Raw genomic sequence first — 17,526 nt, 5'->3', positions numbered from 1 at the left:
TAGATTTTCTGGGTTTCTTTGGATTGAGCTATTTACGGCTAGTTACCAACCGGCTTCCTGGTGCTCTCAGTGAATGGATAGGGCATGCAGTTACTTCTTGGGCAGCAGGAACGTGGGAGTGGCAGCTTGACTACTTAGGATCAGAGGTGGGTGGGGATGCCCATTTGCTTCCAGAGCAGCAAGAGTATGGGTAGTAACCCAGCTGTTTTCTGGGGACACCTGCAAGCCAACCCACACACCCTCCAGCTTCTTCCAAGGGCCAGATTGGGGGCGGAGGGGCTCCAGACTCCTTTACAGGCTGCCGGGCTGATTCATGGGACCCTGCATAGACAGCATCTCAGGATGACTCCGAAACAGCACAAGCCTGTTTAGGGGAAGATGAAATATTGAATGGGCTCTTGCTCTGAGGTAATGCAATGGTGTGGTAACCAGGAAGCTCCAGACTGGGCTTGGGGTTTGTAAAGCTGCAGAGTTCTCCAGTGTCATGGGCGGGACCTGCCACGTGCCTCTCGATACACTGCTGAGTGAAATTCCTCTTGGTTCAGGGGTGAACTTGACAGAACATATGCTATGTTCTTCATTCCATTCTTTCCATGCCCATCAGGTGATGTGCCCCAGATTGTCATATTCTGTACCCACTCCCCACTGGGGGGTGACTTCCTCATCACTGTTGTCTATACCATGGTTGCCTTGGCTCAGTCCCTGGAGGCAGGGGCTGTTGGGAGTCTGTTCAGCAAGTTTCACCATAGTGGGCTTGGTACTCAATTACCTTGGAGAGGTGATTCTTAAACATTTGCCAGAAAAACACTGGGTGAGAATTTCTCAAGAGAGGATTTACATCTTATTTTTCTTGTATGTCTTATATATAAAGACTGATGAATTACTATTATTTTAAGCTATTTTACACCCAATATTACTTAATTGCAATCCAAATAGGAATCCTAGTTCAAGAATGAGTGTTCAAGTCAAAATAACTTTCTTACATTGAAAAATTAGTAGGCATATTAAAAAAATAGATTTTTCTCAGTATACTTGAAAAGGGCTGGTTTTCTACAGTATCGTGGTAACATATAACTGTCCTGCATGCTGCATTACTCAACACACAGTTGTGTTATAAAGTGATCCATAATTCATAGGGAACAACAAATGAATTATCCTTTTTTATTATTTTTCAGATCTTCTTCTTAGGCCTGCATTTCAGATTGTACCTTAATGTTGTGTAGGACTTAGCAAAGATCCCCAAAATAGGCAAGATTGTGTTGCATAAGGATCATATAAGGACTTTTCTAATATGGCTCAAATAATAGAAAGCCAAAGAGTTTATAACTTAACAAAGAAATTCTAGAAATAAGAGATATTCTTTTGATTGTGCAAACTTGAACATTTTATTTTCTGTTGGACATAACAATTCATCTCTCTACAAGTAGAGAAAATAAAGTTGAAAGTATTAGCTAATTGTTTAAAGAGGTTTTTCTATCACTGGGACATCAGAAATATTATATTCTTTATATGTTATCAAATCCTACTTTGAGACTCTGATTTTTTAAATATATTATTTATTTGAGAGGTTGAGCTACAGGGAAATAGAAAGAGACAGAAAGATCTTCCATCTTCTTGTTTGCTCCCCAAATGGCCACATTTGAAGCCAGGATCCAGGAATTTCTTATGAGTCTCCCATATGGGTACAGGGGCCAAAGCACTTGGGCCATCTTCCACTGCTTTCTGAGGCTATAGAGAGCTAGATAGGAAAAAGGAGCATCTGGGACACAAACTGGCACCCATATGGGATGCTGGTGCCATAGGCAGAGGCTTAGTCTACTATGCCACAGTGCTGGCCCTATATATACTCTGATTTTAAAAATCACTATTTTAAGCATCTAAAGTAGATTTAATTTCTTTTAGGGGAAATGACATGATACCATTGTAATGTCTTCAAAGAAAATAGCAGAAACAATGAAACAAAAATGGAAAATAAGTTATTAGAAATTTTTGTCTTTCACTTTTGGAGTTTTGGATTTTTTGTTTTTATAGTCTAGGTTTTTTTTTTTAATCTTTTTTTTTTTTTGACAGGCAGAGTGGACAGTGAGAGAGAGACAGAGAGAAAGGTCTTCCTTTTTGCCGTTGGTTCACCCTCCAATGGCCGCCGCGGTAGCGCGCTGCGGCCGGTGCACCGCGCTGTTCCGATGGCAGGAGCCAGGTGCTTCTCCTGGTCTCCCATGGGGTGCAGAGCCCAAACACTTGGGTCATCCTCCACTGCACTCCCTGGCCACAGCAGAGAGCTGGCCTGGAAGAGGGGCAACCGGGACAGGATCGGTGCCCCGACCGGGACTAGAACCCGGTGTGCCGGCGCCGCAAGGCGGAGGATTAGCCTGTTGAGCCACGGCGCTGGCCTATAGTCTAGGTTTTTAAGGAGTATGTCTACTTTATTGAATTTTCTTGTAATTTCACTAGCACAATCCATATTTTCACTTAAGAAAATCACACAAGATTTTTTTCCTAGAACTTTGGTTTCCTATTTCCTATAACTTTGTTGGCCTTAAAAACTCTATTATGCAAAACATCCCCTGCACAATTTTATTTTTCCCAAATTCTTAAGTTTTGAGATTATTCATGAAGTCCTACAATCTCTGCCAACTCTGCGACTTGAATCAGTACATGAGGACCAACTGGTAGTTCTCAAATACATCTGCTGGATCTGGTCAGTTGCCATTATCTGTCTTTGCTTCTCAGTATATTTCCTTTTTGCTCTGGGATTTTACTATTAGTACTTCATCTAGGTTTAGAGAGTCAAAGAGAAGCTGATAATTCACAAAGCATCTGCAGAACCCTAGTCTAAGTAGGTTTAGTCCTTCTTTATAATAGTTCTTCATGTGGTCTCCTGTTTTCCCTTTGTTTTCTGGAGATTGTGTTAGGATCAAGAACTTGAATGTTGGAAGAATACAGTCACAGTCCAATCGTTTTGGATTGTGCTATCATCTCTCCATGCCCTACGTCCCAAATACTCATGCTTTCTTCAGAAATCCAACAACTCCATTAGTCTCAGCATTAAGCAAACTATCTGATGTATGCACTAAGTTATACTCATGGATAACTGATGGCTTTGTTTTTTATGCTTAGAATGAAATATTGGAATCCTAAACTTTGCAATGCTTTTTGTTTTGTTACAGTGGGCTAAGGGTTGTTTATTGTTATGTACTACTATGAATTTTCAAACATTTACATATATACATCTTTTTAAATACATCAAGTTGATTTTTAAAATATATCAGGTATTAGAAAAATATTATGTATGAATATCCACATTTATCTTCTTTAGAGTAATGATTATTTTAGGGAACTATTGCATATATGCTTTATGAAATTGTGGGTTAATAGAAAAAAAGTTATTCTTTTAAAGACAATTAGAATAGACATAAGTATAAATGAAGAAGCAAATTGTAACAATCTTCCTAGACCAAATGATAAAGTTATTTTTTAGAAACAGAAATAATACTACTAGATACTTTTCATTTAAAATATTTTTAGTGGTGATTGGTTTTAGTCAGATCACATCTGTAGAGAATAAGAATAGTCATTCCTCTGTGTCATTACCAATTCAATACAAGCATTAAATTATTATTCTATAGGATACACAATAATAAGCACCACAATGCATCACAAAAGTGATAACTGTGCGGGGCCAGCCACACTAGTCAAATGGAACCAAAGGGAGGGAGAGGGACTGAAAAGAGGGACAACAGATCACAGAGAATGGAGCCAAGACAACAAGGCTGATCAAAGCTCATTTATTCCAATGTCTCAGTGGTATTTATACATAACCAGCACAAAGAAGCACAAAAGATACCATACATAAGCAACTTATCAGGGTCTCTGGTGGCACAGATAATTTTAACAGGGCATTCTTGATTAGTATCCTCCTTCAGGATGGGAGTATGTGACTTTGTTATCCCAAGAACTCCACGAGCCAAGACTGGCCTTGATTTGTCCAAAGGCTGCCTACAGATAACTATGCTGAATATCTTTGATTTTCAAAGTTTAACTTATACAGAAAATTATTTTAACTAAACAGAGTACATATTTAGATATTCTAGTACCAGTGAGAAACAAAAAGCTATTTAAATGTAGAGGACTAAGGGTGGCCATTTGCTTGGTAAGGAAAGGAAGATAATATCATGTAAAATTATGTTGTGTAACGAGTACAGTTTTTTAAAAAAATTATTTATTTACTTGAAAGGCAGAGAGAGAGAAAGAGAGAGAAAGGTCTTACATCTTCTAGCTCACTCCCCAGATGACTGCAATGGCTGGAGCTATGCTAATCTGAAGCCTGGAGCCAAGAGCTTCCTCCGGGTCTCCCACTCACGTGTAGGGGCCCAAGGACTTGGGCCATCTTCTTATGCTTTTTCCAGGCCATAGCAGAGAGCTGGATCGGAAATGGAGTAGCCAGGACTTGAACCGGTGCCCATATGGGATGCCAAGACTGCAGACAGTGGCTTTACCCTCTTAGCTGGCTGCAAAAGTAGAATTTTAACAGATGGAAAATGGGGGACACAGGGAATTTAAGGAACTTTGAGCCCTGAAAACCTTTGCCTATTCCCACCTTTGGCTCTTCTAGCCCCTTGCTGGGGGACACTAGCACAAAAATGAAATAGTACATATTAAAACTCACCTGTCTCCTGCATAGGAAGTTGGAGCTCATGAGTTCTAAATAAGAACTGAAGGTGGAGGAAGGCTTATTTTTACAATTTTGCCAGAGGACCAAGAGCCTGGATGCTGGGAATGAGGTTTGCACCCTCTGAGGCATCTGTAACAGCAAATATCCTTCTTCCCCTCATTACTGTTAGGAGTAGATTCCCCAAGGTGTAGGGCTGGACTGCCCTAACTGTAGCAGTTCTGGAAAATCCCAACTGTGAGGTTAATCCTTGTTCCACCAGAGAGTAGGAGAGGCCTTGAGCTGAGAATTGAATGCTTATAATATACCTGAAAACACGGAACCATCCTCTCCATCGCCAATTCCTATGTGCACATGCATGTATGTGTATGTGTTTGTAACTAGAATGCTGAAGTTAAAATATTTCCTTGAATGTAAAATATTGGAAGATGAGTTTATAGAATTCTCCCATTTAGAGTAAGACATATCACATAGGACAAAAAGATCGAATTAATATACCTATCCAGAAAATATAATCTCACTATTAAGAGATTTAGAAAGTGAAGAAAAATGGAGAGGCATTTCGTAGACTTGATTAGAAGCCTATGGATTGAGTTTGTTGATGATCCAGAGAAATTTCTGAACACACAAAAAGGCACTGCATTGTGAAATTTCACAATACCAGAGATTGAAGTTCTAAAGAATCCAGAAAGGAAACAAACAAACCAAATCTTGGAACAGGAATTCTCAACCTTGATTCATTGGTCGAAAACATTGGATCAAGGCTCTTGGAATTCTGATTCAAAATCATTGTCAACCTAAACTCTGAGGCTCAAACAACCATATTGAAACTAAAATTTAAAAGTATCCAGCCATGTAAACATTCAACAAACATATATTATTCTTTAGAAGTATTGAATCTGAATTTAATTATGAGAGTAGTCAGACAAATTCAGAATGTTAATTTGTCTTAACTATTAAAAAAATCATTACTATGGGAAACAAAGACTGGAAAACTATGCTAGATCTACAGTTACTAAAAAGATACAATCTCCAAATGCAATTCATGGCTCATGACTGAAATTAAAAAATAGATATAAAAGACAAAAATACCTATAAAATCATAAATACCTGGGGCAATTACAGAAAAAATATTACAATATCATGAGATTATTGTGAATTTTGAAATAGTATTATTTATATTGTATTTATGTAAAAGAATGTCCTTTTACACAAGAGATAAAGCATTCAGGGATTAAATGTCTACAATTGGTGAATCTAGGTGAGGTATAGATCATTTTTTCATTTGTCTATTCTCACTTTACTCTGTGCCAGAAAAAAATCACACTAAAAAGAATAAAGCTGAAACGAGAAGTGGAAGAGGTAAAGCTAAACAAGAGGGAGAGAGAGAATCAAAATATTTCTTTCCAATATAGCTCTTCATGAGGTTACTGAATGAGAATATGGGAGCAAGGAAAAGATAAAATTTGGTTAAGGGAAATTGAACAGTGCGGAAGAGGTCTTAGGAAAACCCCCCTGCCTTCATGTTTAGAAATCCATCAGTCTGGACCACAGCATGACGATATATTTTACAGGAAATAGTTTCCTTGCTGCACAAAAGGAAGAGATGCATTAACTGATATTTGGAAATACTGCTAATTTAATATAATTTGGGAATAAGTAAAGACAAGTAAATCTAAACATAGAAAACCAATATAATAAACCAATATAATAAAATGAATGAGAAATTACTAGCTTTGGGAGAACGAAAATGTATATTAGAGTAAACATAAAACTACTAATTTTGATCATTAGTGAAAAATAAATATTATATATTATGTATTATTAATCATAATATGGATATATTGGTATATATGCTAATGAAACTATATTAGGAAGATAGATTCATGGTGAAATATGGAAAATAATCCATAGTAGAAATAAATCTCAACAACTTGAAAGGATAGTAAAGAAAATGATGAAAATTCATAAGTCAAGCAATAATAACAACAAAAAATATATGTGAAATTATTAGATGAAAAGACTTAACGAGGGCCAGCGCCGTGGCTCAATAGGCTAATCCTCCGCTTGCGGCGCCGGCACACCGGGTTCTAGTCCTGGTCAGGGCGCCAGATTCTGTCCCAGTTGCCCCTCTTCCAGGCCAGCTCTCTGCTATGGCCCGGGAGTGCAGTGGAGGATGGCCCAAGTGCTTGGGCCCTGCACCCCATGGGAGACCAGGAGAAGCACCTGGCTCCTGCCTTCGGATCAGCGCAGTGCGCCAGCCTCAGCGCACCGGCCGCAGCGACCATTGGAGGGTGAACCAACGGCAAAGGAAGACCTTTCTCTCTCTGTCTCTCTCTCTCACTCTCTCTGCCTGTCAAAAAAAATTAATTAATTAATTAATTTTAAAAAAAGACTTAACGAGAACTAGAGGTTGGAGAAGAACACAGGAATAATTTTTTTTGGACACTAACTCTTTAGTTTTATTTTAAAATATCTTAATTCATTTATTTTATAAATACTGTAATCAAATTAGAATGTTTCTAAGGTCAGATGGAGAAACTATTCCATACACTTTAGAACAAAAATATGATGAAATAGAAATCATGAGTGAAAAAAATAAAACAAATTGAAGTTAGAGTCAGAAAACCTCATATGTAAGTCACAACTTTGATTAAAGGATAATATAGGTGAAAAAGAATAGACTTTTTTTAAACTTAAGTTCATAAAAATATTTGCAGATTAAATTGGCTCAAAAGTTGTAGTTAAGATTAGTGTGAAAGCTTCTGTATCTATACATTTTCTGTTTAAACTTCTGAAAACTGTGATTTGTAAGTCTATTGACTGAAATGAGGCTATGAATTGTTAGAGTGGGGTGGAAGTGCATTCCCCAGAAAGAGACGCATCAGCAAAGATCCAGAGACAAAGAAGCTAAAGGTTTTTCCAGAAGTAGAGAGCCTACAAGATGGATGACTAGGGTTTAAAGTCAATGACCACAAAGGGAAATAAAACTAAATCACTCACACAGTGATTGATAACTGAAGTGAATAATTGCTAGCTTGCTTGCACATTCTACAATGACAAATATGCATTCAATTTGTAAGCTTAATTTACTCAGGAAATCAAACTCACCACAATATGTTATTTTATTTATGAGATTTATATTTGAAACCAAATAAAAAGCCTTTATTTCACTCCTTTCTTCATTTTTCCTCTTTTTTTTTTTTTTCAATGAATGTTGTCCACGATTTAAGGATCTTATATACCTTAGTTCCTATCTTAATTATGATTATTAGGAAAAGGATAAAGTTCCCAGTGAGATAGTAACAAGTATATTATATTAGGTTATCAAAATAATTCTTATTTTCCCTTAATATTTTGAAGCTACTAAATATCATTTGTTAATTTTGATCACTTATAGATATAGCTTAGAATAGGTATTGCTATTTCAATCATACCCTGAGTTTAATTAATAATATTACATTCGTGAAATCTTATTTTATTCAAGGCTATATGAGAATTATTATCCTATTAAAATGTGATAAACACTCACAAACTAAACATAATAACTAAACTATAATCTTATGAACCAAAATAGGATCAAAGTAAATCAAATTGATTACTAATAGGTTTTTTTGCCATTTTCTGACTCAGGGGTACGATGACGGTTATGGGGGTGATTATGATGACCAGACCTATGAGGCTTATGATAACAGCTATGGGACCCAAACACAAAGGTAAGGTCTTTCATATCTAAAGCATCCTTTTCAGGATTATCTCTAAATCCACTATTCTGCTTTTTTAATCTGAATCATCAGAAGTTTATATGAGATTTCCCAGATTTTTTTTCTCCATTAGCTTTCTGAGTTGTTAAGTTGCTTAGTATAGTGTGAGAGGTAAAATGCAATAATCTTGCAAAGTATGAAATAGCAGTTTGTTTTGAGACTGGATGATTATTATAATCAATCAACCCATTAAACAAGCTTGCATTTAAGTAAAAACTGTTATTTTAAGCATGTTTAATGTGAACTTGTAATTAGAACAAAAATTAAAACGAGGTATTTACTCAGAGCATTTTTCCCTAGGATATAATTTTCATTTATAAAACAAAGATCCAGAAATATTACTGATACTTTTAAAAGAGGATAATTCTTAAAACTCCTCACAGAATCAGAGATTCCTTTCCTTTCTTAATAGATCTCTTTAAGATTAGATTTAGTGAGAAGTTATTTTTATGCAATCATATTTACTCATTTTGGGTGCAGTTGTGTGAATTTGGCAAATGCAAACTACTGTGTATCTACCACCAAAACTGAGATATAAGCATTTTCATCACCCACAAACGTTTCTACACCATCCGCAGGTTCTGGAAACCTCATGTGTTTAGTTTATGCTACAGTTCTGGATATTGTAGAGTGTCATAGAAGTAGAAGCAATACAATATATAGAATTTTGAATCTAAAATGTTTTCAACACAATGCATATGACATTTTTTGAGTATCAGTATTTCACTACTTTTCATTATTGTACGTACAATGTTTCTCTGTACAGAATATCATATTGTGCCTCATTCACCAGTTGAAAGACATTTGGGTTATTTCCATTTTTTGGCATTAATGAATAAAATTTGTATAAAATATATACATGCCTAGAAAATTCAGGCACATAAGTTTTTTTCTTTAAAAAAAAGTTACAGATTTCCTAGCAAAATAGAGGGGTTCCATGTGGTATTTAAGTGATTCTGCTTCTTCAGGAGATGAAAAAAAACAATAGAATTGGTTGTTCATAATTAGTATAGCACTGATCACTTACTGATCAATGTTATTAGCATTGAAGAATTAAGTAATGTCTCTTAACATTTATTGAGTAATATTTGGAGGAAGAGAGGGAATAAAGAAGCAAACACTGTTAAGGTCATTACGGAACAGATAAAACCTTCATGTACCATAGACGTTTGGATTTTACATGGCTTGTGGGACAGCGTTATGAAAGGAGCCAGGTGAAAATCTGTTTAGAAAGAATACTGTAGGCAAGTAGGTGAAAAATGAGTATGTACTGATACATGTCAAGAGAGTCTGACTTAACATATCACTATGGAAACCACTATCTTAAGTATTAATTGGTTAATTTGTAGTAGGTTAAATAGAAAATCCATCATAAGATTAAAGCTTATATCTTAATTATCCTAATTACCTAATGAATATAATTCAATTATTTAGTATGTGGGAAATCCTTGCATTATATCACAAATACTTTATGCAAGTTGGCAACATATTTAGAACATGTAAATATTTTACAACAAATTGTTCATCACTATGTATTAGTGCAATAAAAATAGTGATAATAAAGTTCCTATAACTAATTTCAGAAAGCGTTTGGTAGAAAATGTAATTACCATATACTACAAAAACCTAAAATAGACTAAAATAATTCCCTGGTGTAATTCTGCAGAGCTACATTTAGCTCCATAAATTGTGGAATAATTTTCTGTAAATAAAGGACTTTGTGACTTTCTTTCAGTGAGATTTAAATGGGTTTAACTTACCCTAAGAGACAAGAATAAAAATATAGGATTTGTATAATTTACTTTTGAATATTTGAAAAGTTAACAGTAAATCATTGAACACACACACACACACACACATATATATATATATATAATGTTAATATAGAATATTTTAGTGGAAATATTTTATCTTATTTTAATGACATGTAATTTACATGTAAAAGAACATTTTCTATGCACTTCTGCTGTCTTCCTTTTCTACATTCATATCCATTCAATTTTCTGTGGCTGAAGTCTTCCCATCCTTCCAGGCCCAGCTCAAAAATCTAACTGTTCCAAAAAAACTTTCCTAATCCTTTATTTGGAAATTATCTATTTCTGCTCTGAATTGCATTAGCAATACTTTTTTTCCCTCTGTCTTACATTGTGATTGTCCACATGTCCCTTAATACTCCTACTGTTGCTCAGAATCCTTGTCTAATATACCCTCAACTCCCTCATAATACCAGACATTGTATTTTTCACAAGGAGTGAGCTGAATGAATGATTGTTGAACCCATAAATGCTAGGCCTAATGCATTTTATACACTATTGGAATAGAAAATCCAGCCTCATTCCTCAAAGAGAATATAAAATTCAAATGTACCTGTATCATACTTACTAATTATTTGTGTGTTTCTCAGATAATTAAATTCTAAACCAAAAGGGTTAAAAAAATAAAATCATAAGGTTGTTGTACTAAAAAAATTATATGTTAAAAATTATATAATTTTATTTGGGCAAAATCATTCTTGCATAACTGGTACAGTATAATGATAATTTGTAATAGAAATGGGTAAACACTAGAACATGAGTTATATTAATATATAAAATACTCCAATTAGATTATTTCTTATCCCAACTATACTAGAAGGTAAAATAATAATTTAGTTAAATATTTATTTTCTCAGTAATTTGAGGAATCATTTGCAAGCACTCAGTTGTTATGAATTAGGAGTGAGACAAAGTCATTTTTTAATAAGACTCAATCTAGAATTTTTTTTCAAATAATGACTCCGTGGACTTTGAAAAATAAGATTTAGATTGATGGAAAACTCCTAGTTTTCCAAAGAAGTAGTATAAAGAGAAATGCATGAGCTTAAAACTCCTCCAGTGTTACAAACAATATAAATAGTATTTTGGCAAAAACATGAATGTTGTTCACAGTCAAAATCAGGAAAAATGTAGATTTATATTCTTGAATATAAAACAATAAAATGTGTGCCTTAGCAGAACTGAGATAAAAGATTAAAGTCTTTAGAGAAAATCTTTAATTTACTGGTTTGCACAGGTGAACACAGAGTTTGTGAAGATTATAAAGGAGAAATTGGCAGGTACCTAGATGGAATAATTAGATCATCCTCAATAGAGATTCTAGAGGAAGTTCACAAGGTACAAATCTACAAAGATTCACCTGGAGTTCAGATGTTATAACAACTTTAATTAATCCCCAATTGCCTTGTAAGGTTTTGGAAATTTCAAATGGATCAGAAAGACTACTTGGGAGGCATTGACATGAATGACATGTTACTTACCGGTAGAGATGACAATGATATGAGAGGTTTCTGACCATCTTTTTCTATTGCTCTGGCTTATTGAGGAGAAGTAAAGAAATAGATTGATGAGTGTATTATGTGAGATTTAAATTGCAGGAGTCAGGTTGTGGTTTCCAGGGGAACTCACTCACTTGAAGTCTTTGTCTTGAGACAAATTACATGCTGTGATTAGCACCTTTAATTGGACCAAACATTTAAATTCAGCTCATGTTCTAATACTCCATTTTTATGTATTCCTCAAAGGCAGTAATGTCTTCAGGGATCAAACATCTGAAACCATGTAAATTCACAACATTTTACCAACATTTCCAAATGCCCAAATTTTAAGAATCTATACCAAAGCAAATCACAGATCTAGAAAAACAGTCAGTTTCATTTACTTAGATACAAATGATCATACAGCAAATGAACATTAGAAGACCAGTTTTGATCTTTGATTCTAACAGTAATTTGTATTTTAAAAATAAAGTTCATATAATTTTCCACTGTACATTTTAAACTATGGTTTGGAGTAATAGGCAAAATGTCCAAATGGAAACCCTTTCTTTCTTTGAAAGATGACGAATCAGGTGAAGAAGTTGACCGACCTAGGAAAATAAAGATTCTCCTCTGTGGATTAATGAAGCAATTGGCTAGGAAAGCAAAGATGTAGCTCTCTCTGAAATATAAAGGAGTAGTTGTCAAAGTGACCTTGAATGAAATCCTTTTTTGAATATTTGTAACTGTCAGATCCTACATAGTAGGAGAAAAATGAAACTCCTAAATTAGGATAACTTGAGCAGAGTTTAATAGAGGCACTGTTTTCCGTGGTAGAATATACACGGAGACAATTAAGTCCTCTGGGCTAGTATCACTGTGATGAGCTGCTCTGCCACCAAAAAAGAGAAAATTGTAGGAGGGGCCACCTGACTGGAGCGGAGAACTTTGTTTCAGAATGGCAGGCATGCCAACCCACAGGAATGGAGTCCAGAGCATTAATACCTCAATCTCACTTTGTTCCCTCCTTTCAGTGTCCTACCACTTCTTCCACTGGCTGGACCCACTACAGAGTCCAACAAATCCTGTAGATGGAGCCACCATTAGTTATCTCCTGGGTAGACAGCTGACTGGAGGTAGCATGAAATGGAAAACCAAAATATCCAGCACAGCATCCAAAAATGTTAATCCCACTTGGCAAGTAGTTGCACATATTAGTGACAGTCGCTTGAAGGTATGACACTGACATGAAATTGCTACAGAAACAATACTTTTAAATGAACTTGTATTTATGAGAAAGCATGTATTTACACACAAAATTCAGAATATGCAGTGAAGATACAAACACATATTTGGTGGACAAATGGGTTCTCAGACTCCCCTACTGCAAAGTTTCTTAGGTCTTCAAGAGTCATACACCATAGGATGGGAACCACTACTTTGTTGTTCAAAGGTTACTTGGACTGATGATTCATAATAGCTAAGAATATTTTGTGCTCACTTCTACACTAAATGCTTGTGTTTACTTTATCACATTAAATCTTTTCAGAAATACATGAGGCCAGTACTGCTCTTTCCATTTTACATAGAGAAAATGCAATCTTTAAAAATATTAAGTGACTTTCCTAAACTCATTCAAGTAGTAACTGTTGCATTTGAATTCATATCTGCTAATTCAAGAATCTTAACATTAAGACTAAATACTTCCAGAAAATCTAAATTTGAATTCCAATTCATTAGTTCAGCAGACTTGTTATAAACTTGAGCAGGCCAGAGAAAATATGCATTCAGTATACTAAGAATGTACAGTTAGTTATGTACATGCTTTTCTTTTTTTTTATTTTTTATTTTTATTTTTTTATTTTTGACAGGCAGAGTGGACAGTGAGAGAGAGAGACAGAGAGAAAGGTCTTCCTTTTTGCCGTTGGTTCACCCTCCAATGGCCGCTGCGGCTGGCACACCGCGCTGATCCGAAGGCAGGAGCCAGGTGCTTTTCCTGGTCTCCCATGGGGTGCAGGGCCCAAGGACTTGGGCCATCCTCCACTGCCTTCCGGGCCACAGCAGAGAGCTGGCCTGGAAGAGGGGCAACCGGGACAGAATCCGGTGCCCCGACCTTTTGTGCCAGCGCCACAAGGCAGAGGATTAGCGTGTTGAGCTATGGCGCTGGCCTCTTTTTTTTTTTTTTTTTTTTTTACAAATTTATTGTCTTATTTGAAAGTCAGAGTTGGGAGAGGGACAGGAGAGAATGGGAGAGGAGAGAGAGGGAGAAAAAGAGATATCTTCCTCGTCAGATGGCCACAACAGACAGTGTTGGGCCAGGCTGAAACCAGGAACCAGAGTAGCAGGACTTGAACCGAGTACTCTGATATGGGATACAATCACAAGTGGAGACTTAAACATTGAACCTACCTCAAAGGATGCTTAAAAAATTATTTAGTTGAACGGCACAGTTACACAGAAAGAAGGAGAGAGACAGAGTCCATCTGCTGATTCACTCCCTAAGTGGCTGCAATGGCTGGGGTTGAGGGAGGCAGAATCCAGGAGCCTGATTCCACCTGAATCTCCCATGTGGGTGGAACACCCCAAGTACTTGGGCCATCCTCCACTGCCTTCTAAGTGGCCAGGACTTGAACTGGCACCCACGTGGGATCCCAGGTTTGGAGGCAGTGCTTAACCCATTGTGCCACACAATGCAGGCCCCACAAAGGATAATTTTAAGCAGAAAAAAATGAAATAGTTTAACCATTTATTTTAGGCCTAAGGTAAATGTGAGCCCTTATACTTGATACTAAGAGTTTACAGAAGCCCTTCTACTGAAAACTTTAGTGTGATACACTCAAGTTGCCCACAACTTAATAAAATTTATAATATTGTTTTTAACAGCTTGTTCTACTCATTTAAGTGGCCCCACTCACTATAAAGTAACTCATCTGATTTTGTAATTCAATTCTCTTATGTCTGAACAGTTAGTCAACAAAGAGATTGAATTTACAAAATGTTATTGGATTTGAGATATTTTCTACAGTTAGTCTAAGTGTTAGTTGTGTTTTCATGGCATCTAATGATTTCTGTATGCATAAACAATAGATTTGGTACTGTTTGAATTTAATCTTAATAGAATGAAAGTCCAACTCTTAACACATTTTTGTTCATTTTTAGTTCTTATTTGATAGATTTATTTTAGGCATTTAGATAAACCACTATTAGTTTTAGAAAGGAATCAATGTGTTTCCTCAAATTATTCATTGTGTATGATTATAGCTAATCTTAAAAATGTGATTATACCTATTGGTTGTAATTATGCTATCTGCCTAGTCAGTTATTTGTACTTTAAAATGTTCCCTTAAGGAAACTCTAATGAGATGAGTTAGTAAAATCATTTTCCCTAGTCTTATGAATCAGTGTGCATTTATATTCTGTCTAGTAGTTTATCTGATGCCTTAACTAGGGCCGTTACTGGGTATGCTCATGTGCTATCATCCATGGTACTTAGGCCTCGTCACAGCATGGTTGCTTAGATCATCAGACATGAGCATTTCAAAGAACAAACCAAAATCTCATTTTCCTTTATAACTTAATCTTATTTGGTTAATTACAGGCAAGTCACTAGCCAGCCAGTCTCAAGAGAAGACATAGTGACCTCACTAGTCAATTGGGGAGGGCATGGTTTAGGGAGAGAAAATATTGTACCCATAGTTTTGTACAATACGACCTATTAACATCAGTTTTCAGTAAAATATCCTGATTTTTTGATGTTGGCAAACATCCAAACAAAATATATCTGTAGAAAGCCATGGCCATTATTTTCTAAATCTTTCTGTATACAAAATAATTGGGATAGAGGTCAGTATACAGAAAATGCTCCCAAGGGCAGAAGAGCAAAGTCATTCAGTATGGATATTTAAAGATACTATATGGCCTGTCAAGTTTGTACAAAAATTCAGGAGAAAATCTACAATTAGGGAAGACGCAAAACACTCAAATATTAGCATGTAATTAGTACTATGCCTAGAAGGATGTGCTAGAGGCTATGAAAGAATGCAGGAGGCCATCTAGTGGCTGATTAGGAGAGTATCAGAAGGCTTTCAAGAACTGATGCCAAGCTGAGAGGTGGGTAAAATGTACCCAGGCAAAGGCATCATTATGTACAAAAACAAATATGAACATATAGTTCATTACTAAAAAGCCGAATGTCTTTCAGGAACATCAGATTATAAGGTATTTGGGAGTGGCAGGGTATTTAGCCACAGGAAACACACTGTAAAGCTTGGATACAGCATTTAGAAACAAGAAAAGAATTTAGGGGCTGACGCTGTGGCTCACTTGGTTAATCCTCCACCTGCGGCATCAGCACCCTATATGGGCGCTGGTTCTAGTCCCAGTTCCCCCTATTCCAGTCCAGCTCTCTGCTGTGGCCCGGAATGCAGTGGAGGATGACCCAAGTGCTTGGTCCCTGCACCCGCATGGGAGACCAGGAGGAAGCTCTTGGCTCCTGGCTTCAGATCAGTGCAGCGCCGGCCGTGGCAGCCATTTGGGGAGTGAATCAATGGGAGGAAGGCCTTTCTCTCTGTCTCTCTCTCTCTCTCTCTCTCTCACTCTCTGTAACTCTACCTGTCAAATAAATAAATAAAATCTTTAAAAATAAAAAAAAAAGAAAAGAATTTAGTATTTGAATAGGACTTAAGACTTTCGTCAACCTAGAAACTGATATAACCATACTCATCTTTAGAGAAAATTATGATCATCTTTTATTTTGCACCAGGCTAATTTGGTTATCTGAACTCAGGAAGAAATCTTATCTTCTCCATTTGCTGATATTCCATTCCTTTCCTGAACAATCTTTCTGTGTTTTCATTGGTTTCTCAATTTGCATGTAATAAACAAAAATCACACTAAAAAGCTAATCCCACGTCTTGCTACTTTGCATTTGCACACCTGGAATAAGAGAGGAGAAGCATTTTTCTTTTAACATTTCTTCTGGTATTCTACTGATCAAGGTAGAAAAGATGGTCTTTACACAGAGTTGGAGAAACAAAAACAAGACTCACCATAGATCTTGTATGATCTCAGAAAAGTAAAGAAAAATTATCTGGGGTGAATGTAACATAGAGCCAAAAAAGATAGAGTTTTATCATTCATTTTCCATACTTAGAATTCCTTTTCTAATATCTTCAACATCTTCTTTTGCTGTTTCATTAAAGTAGTATTTACTAAGGACTTGCTATTTAATAAGTGCTAGAGAGAAATATAAGTAAATGTGGTACATTAAAATACAGGTTCTACTTCAAAAAGGCAATGTAATGTAAATACTATATCTTTCTAACAATATCAGTGATATTAAAACCAAAAATAATTTTATTGGAATATGAGAGGATTTAAAAATTTTATGGGGTATATAGGGTATCTTGAAAAAGTTCAGGAAAATGTATGTTATGTGTGTTGGGAAAAACTATATATAGATTTCAAATTTTTTGAACCAAATAAACTTACAATTCTACTTTTCACAAACATTTTGATGAACATCACTACATGAGTACCTATACCAAACAAGATATAAATAACCATAAATTTTACCACTTCAGGTTAGAAATGCTTTACCTAATTATTTCAGATACCCACTTTAAAAGAAAACAACTTCTGCTTTCAAAGCTTTTGGATTTGTAATTCAAGGATAAGTAATTGTGAATGTGCATTTTATAATATTTAGGAATGATTAAGTTATAGGTACAAGATATGTGAAATATACCAAAGAAAAATATAAAAAGCAAGGAAAAGAGTGCTATACTATATTTCTAATAATA

General features: G+C 35.7%; 1 protein-coding gene across 1 annotated transcript in view; it reads left to right on the top strand.

Moving 5' to 3' along the window:
- KHDRBS2 (KH RNA binding domain containing, signal transduction associated 2) overlaps positions 1-17,526 on the top strand; it is a 629,201-nt gene that overhangs the window by 568,916 nt on the left and 42,759 nt on the right. The window contains exon 7 of the mRNA XM_062187562.1: positions 8,303-8,385. Within this exon, the coding sequence (XP_062043546.1) occupies positions 8,303-8,385 (83 nt within the window). The remainder of the gene's footprint in view (positions 1-8,302; positions 8,386-17,526) is intronic.

The sequence above is a fragment of the Lepus europaeus genome, chromosome 3, assembly GCF_033115175.1.
Source record: "Lepus europaeus isolate LE1 chromosome 3, mLepTim1.pri, whole genome shotgun sequence".
In the NCBI taxonomy this organism is placed as follows: Eukaryota; Metazoa; Chordata; class Mammalia; order Lagomorpha; family Leporidae; genus Lepus; species Lepus europaeus.
This window is presented reverse-complemented; position numbering and strand designations above follow the sequence as displayed.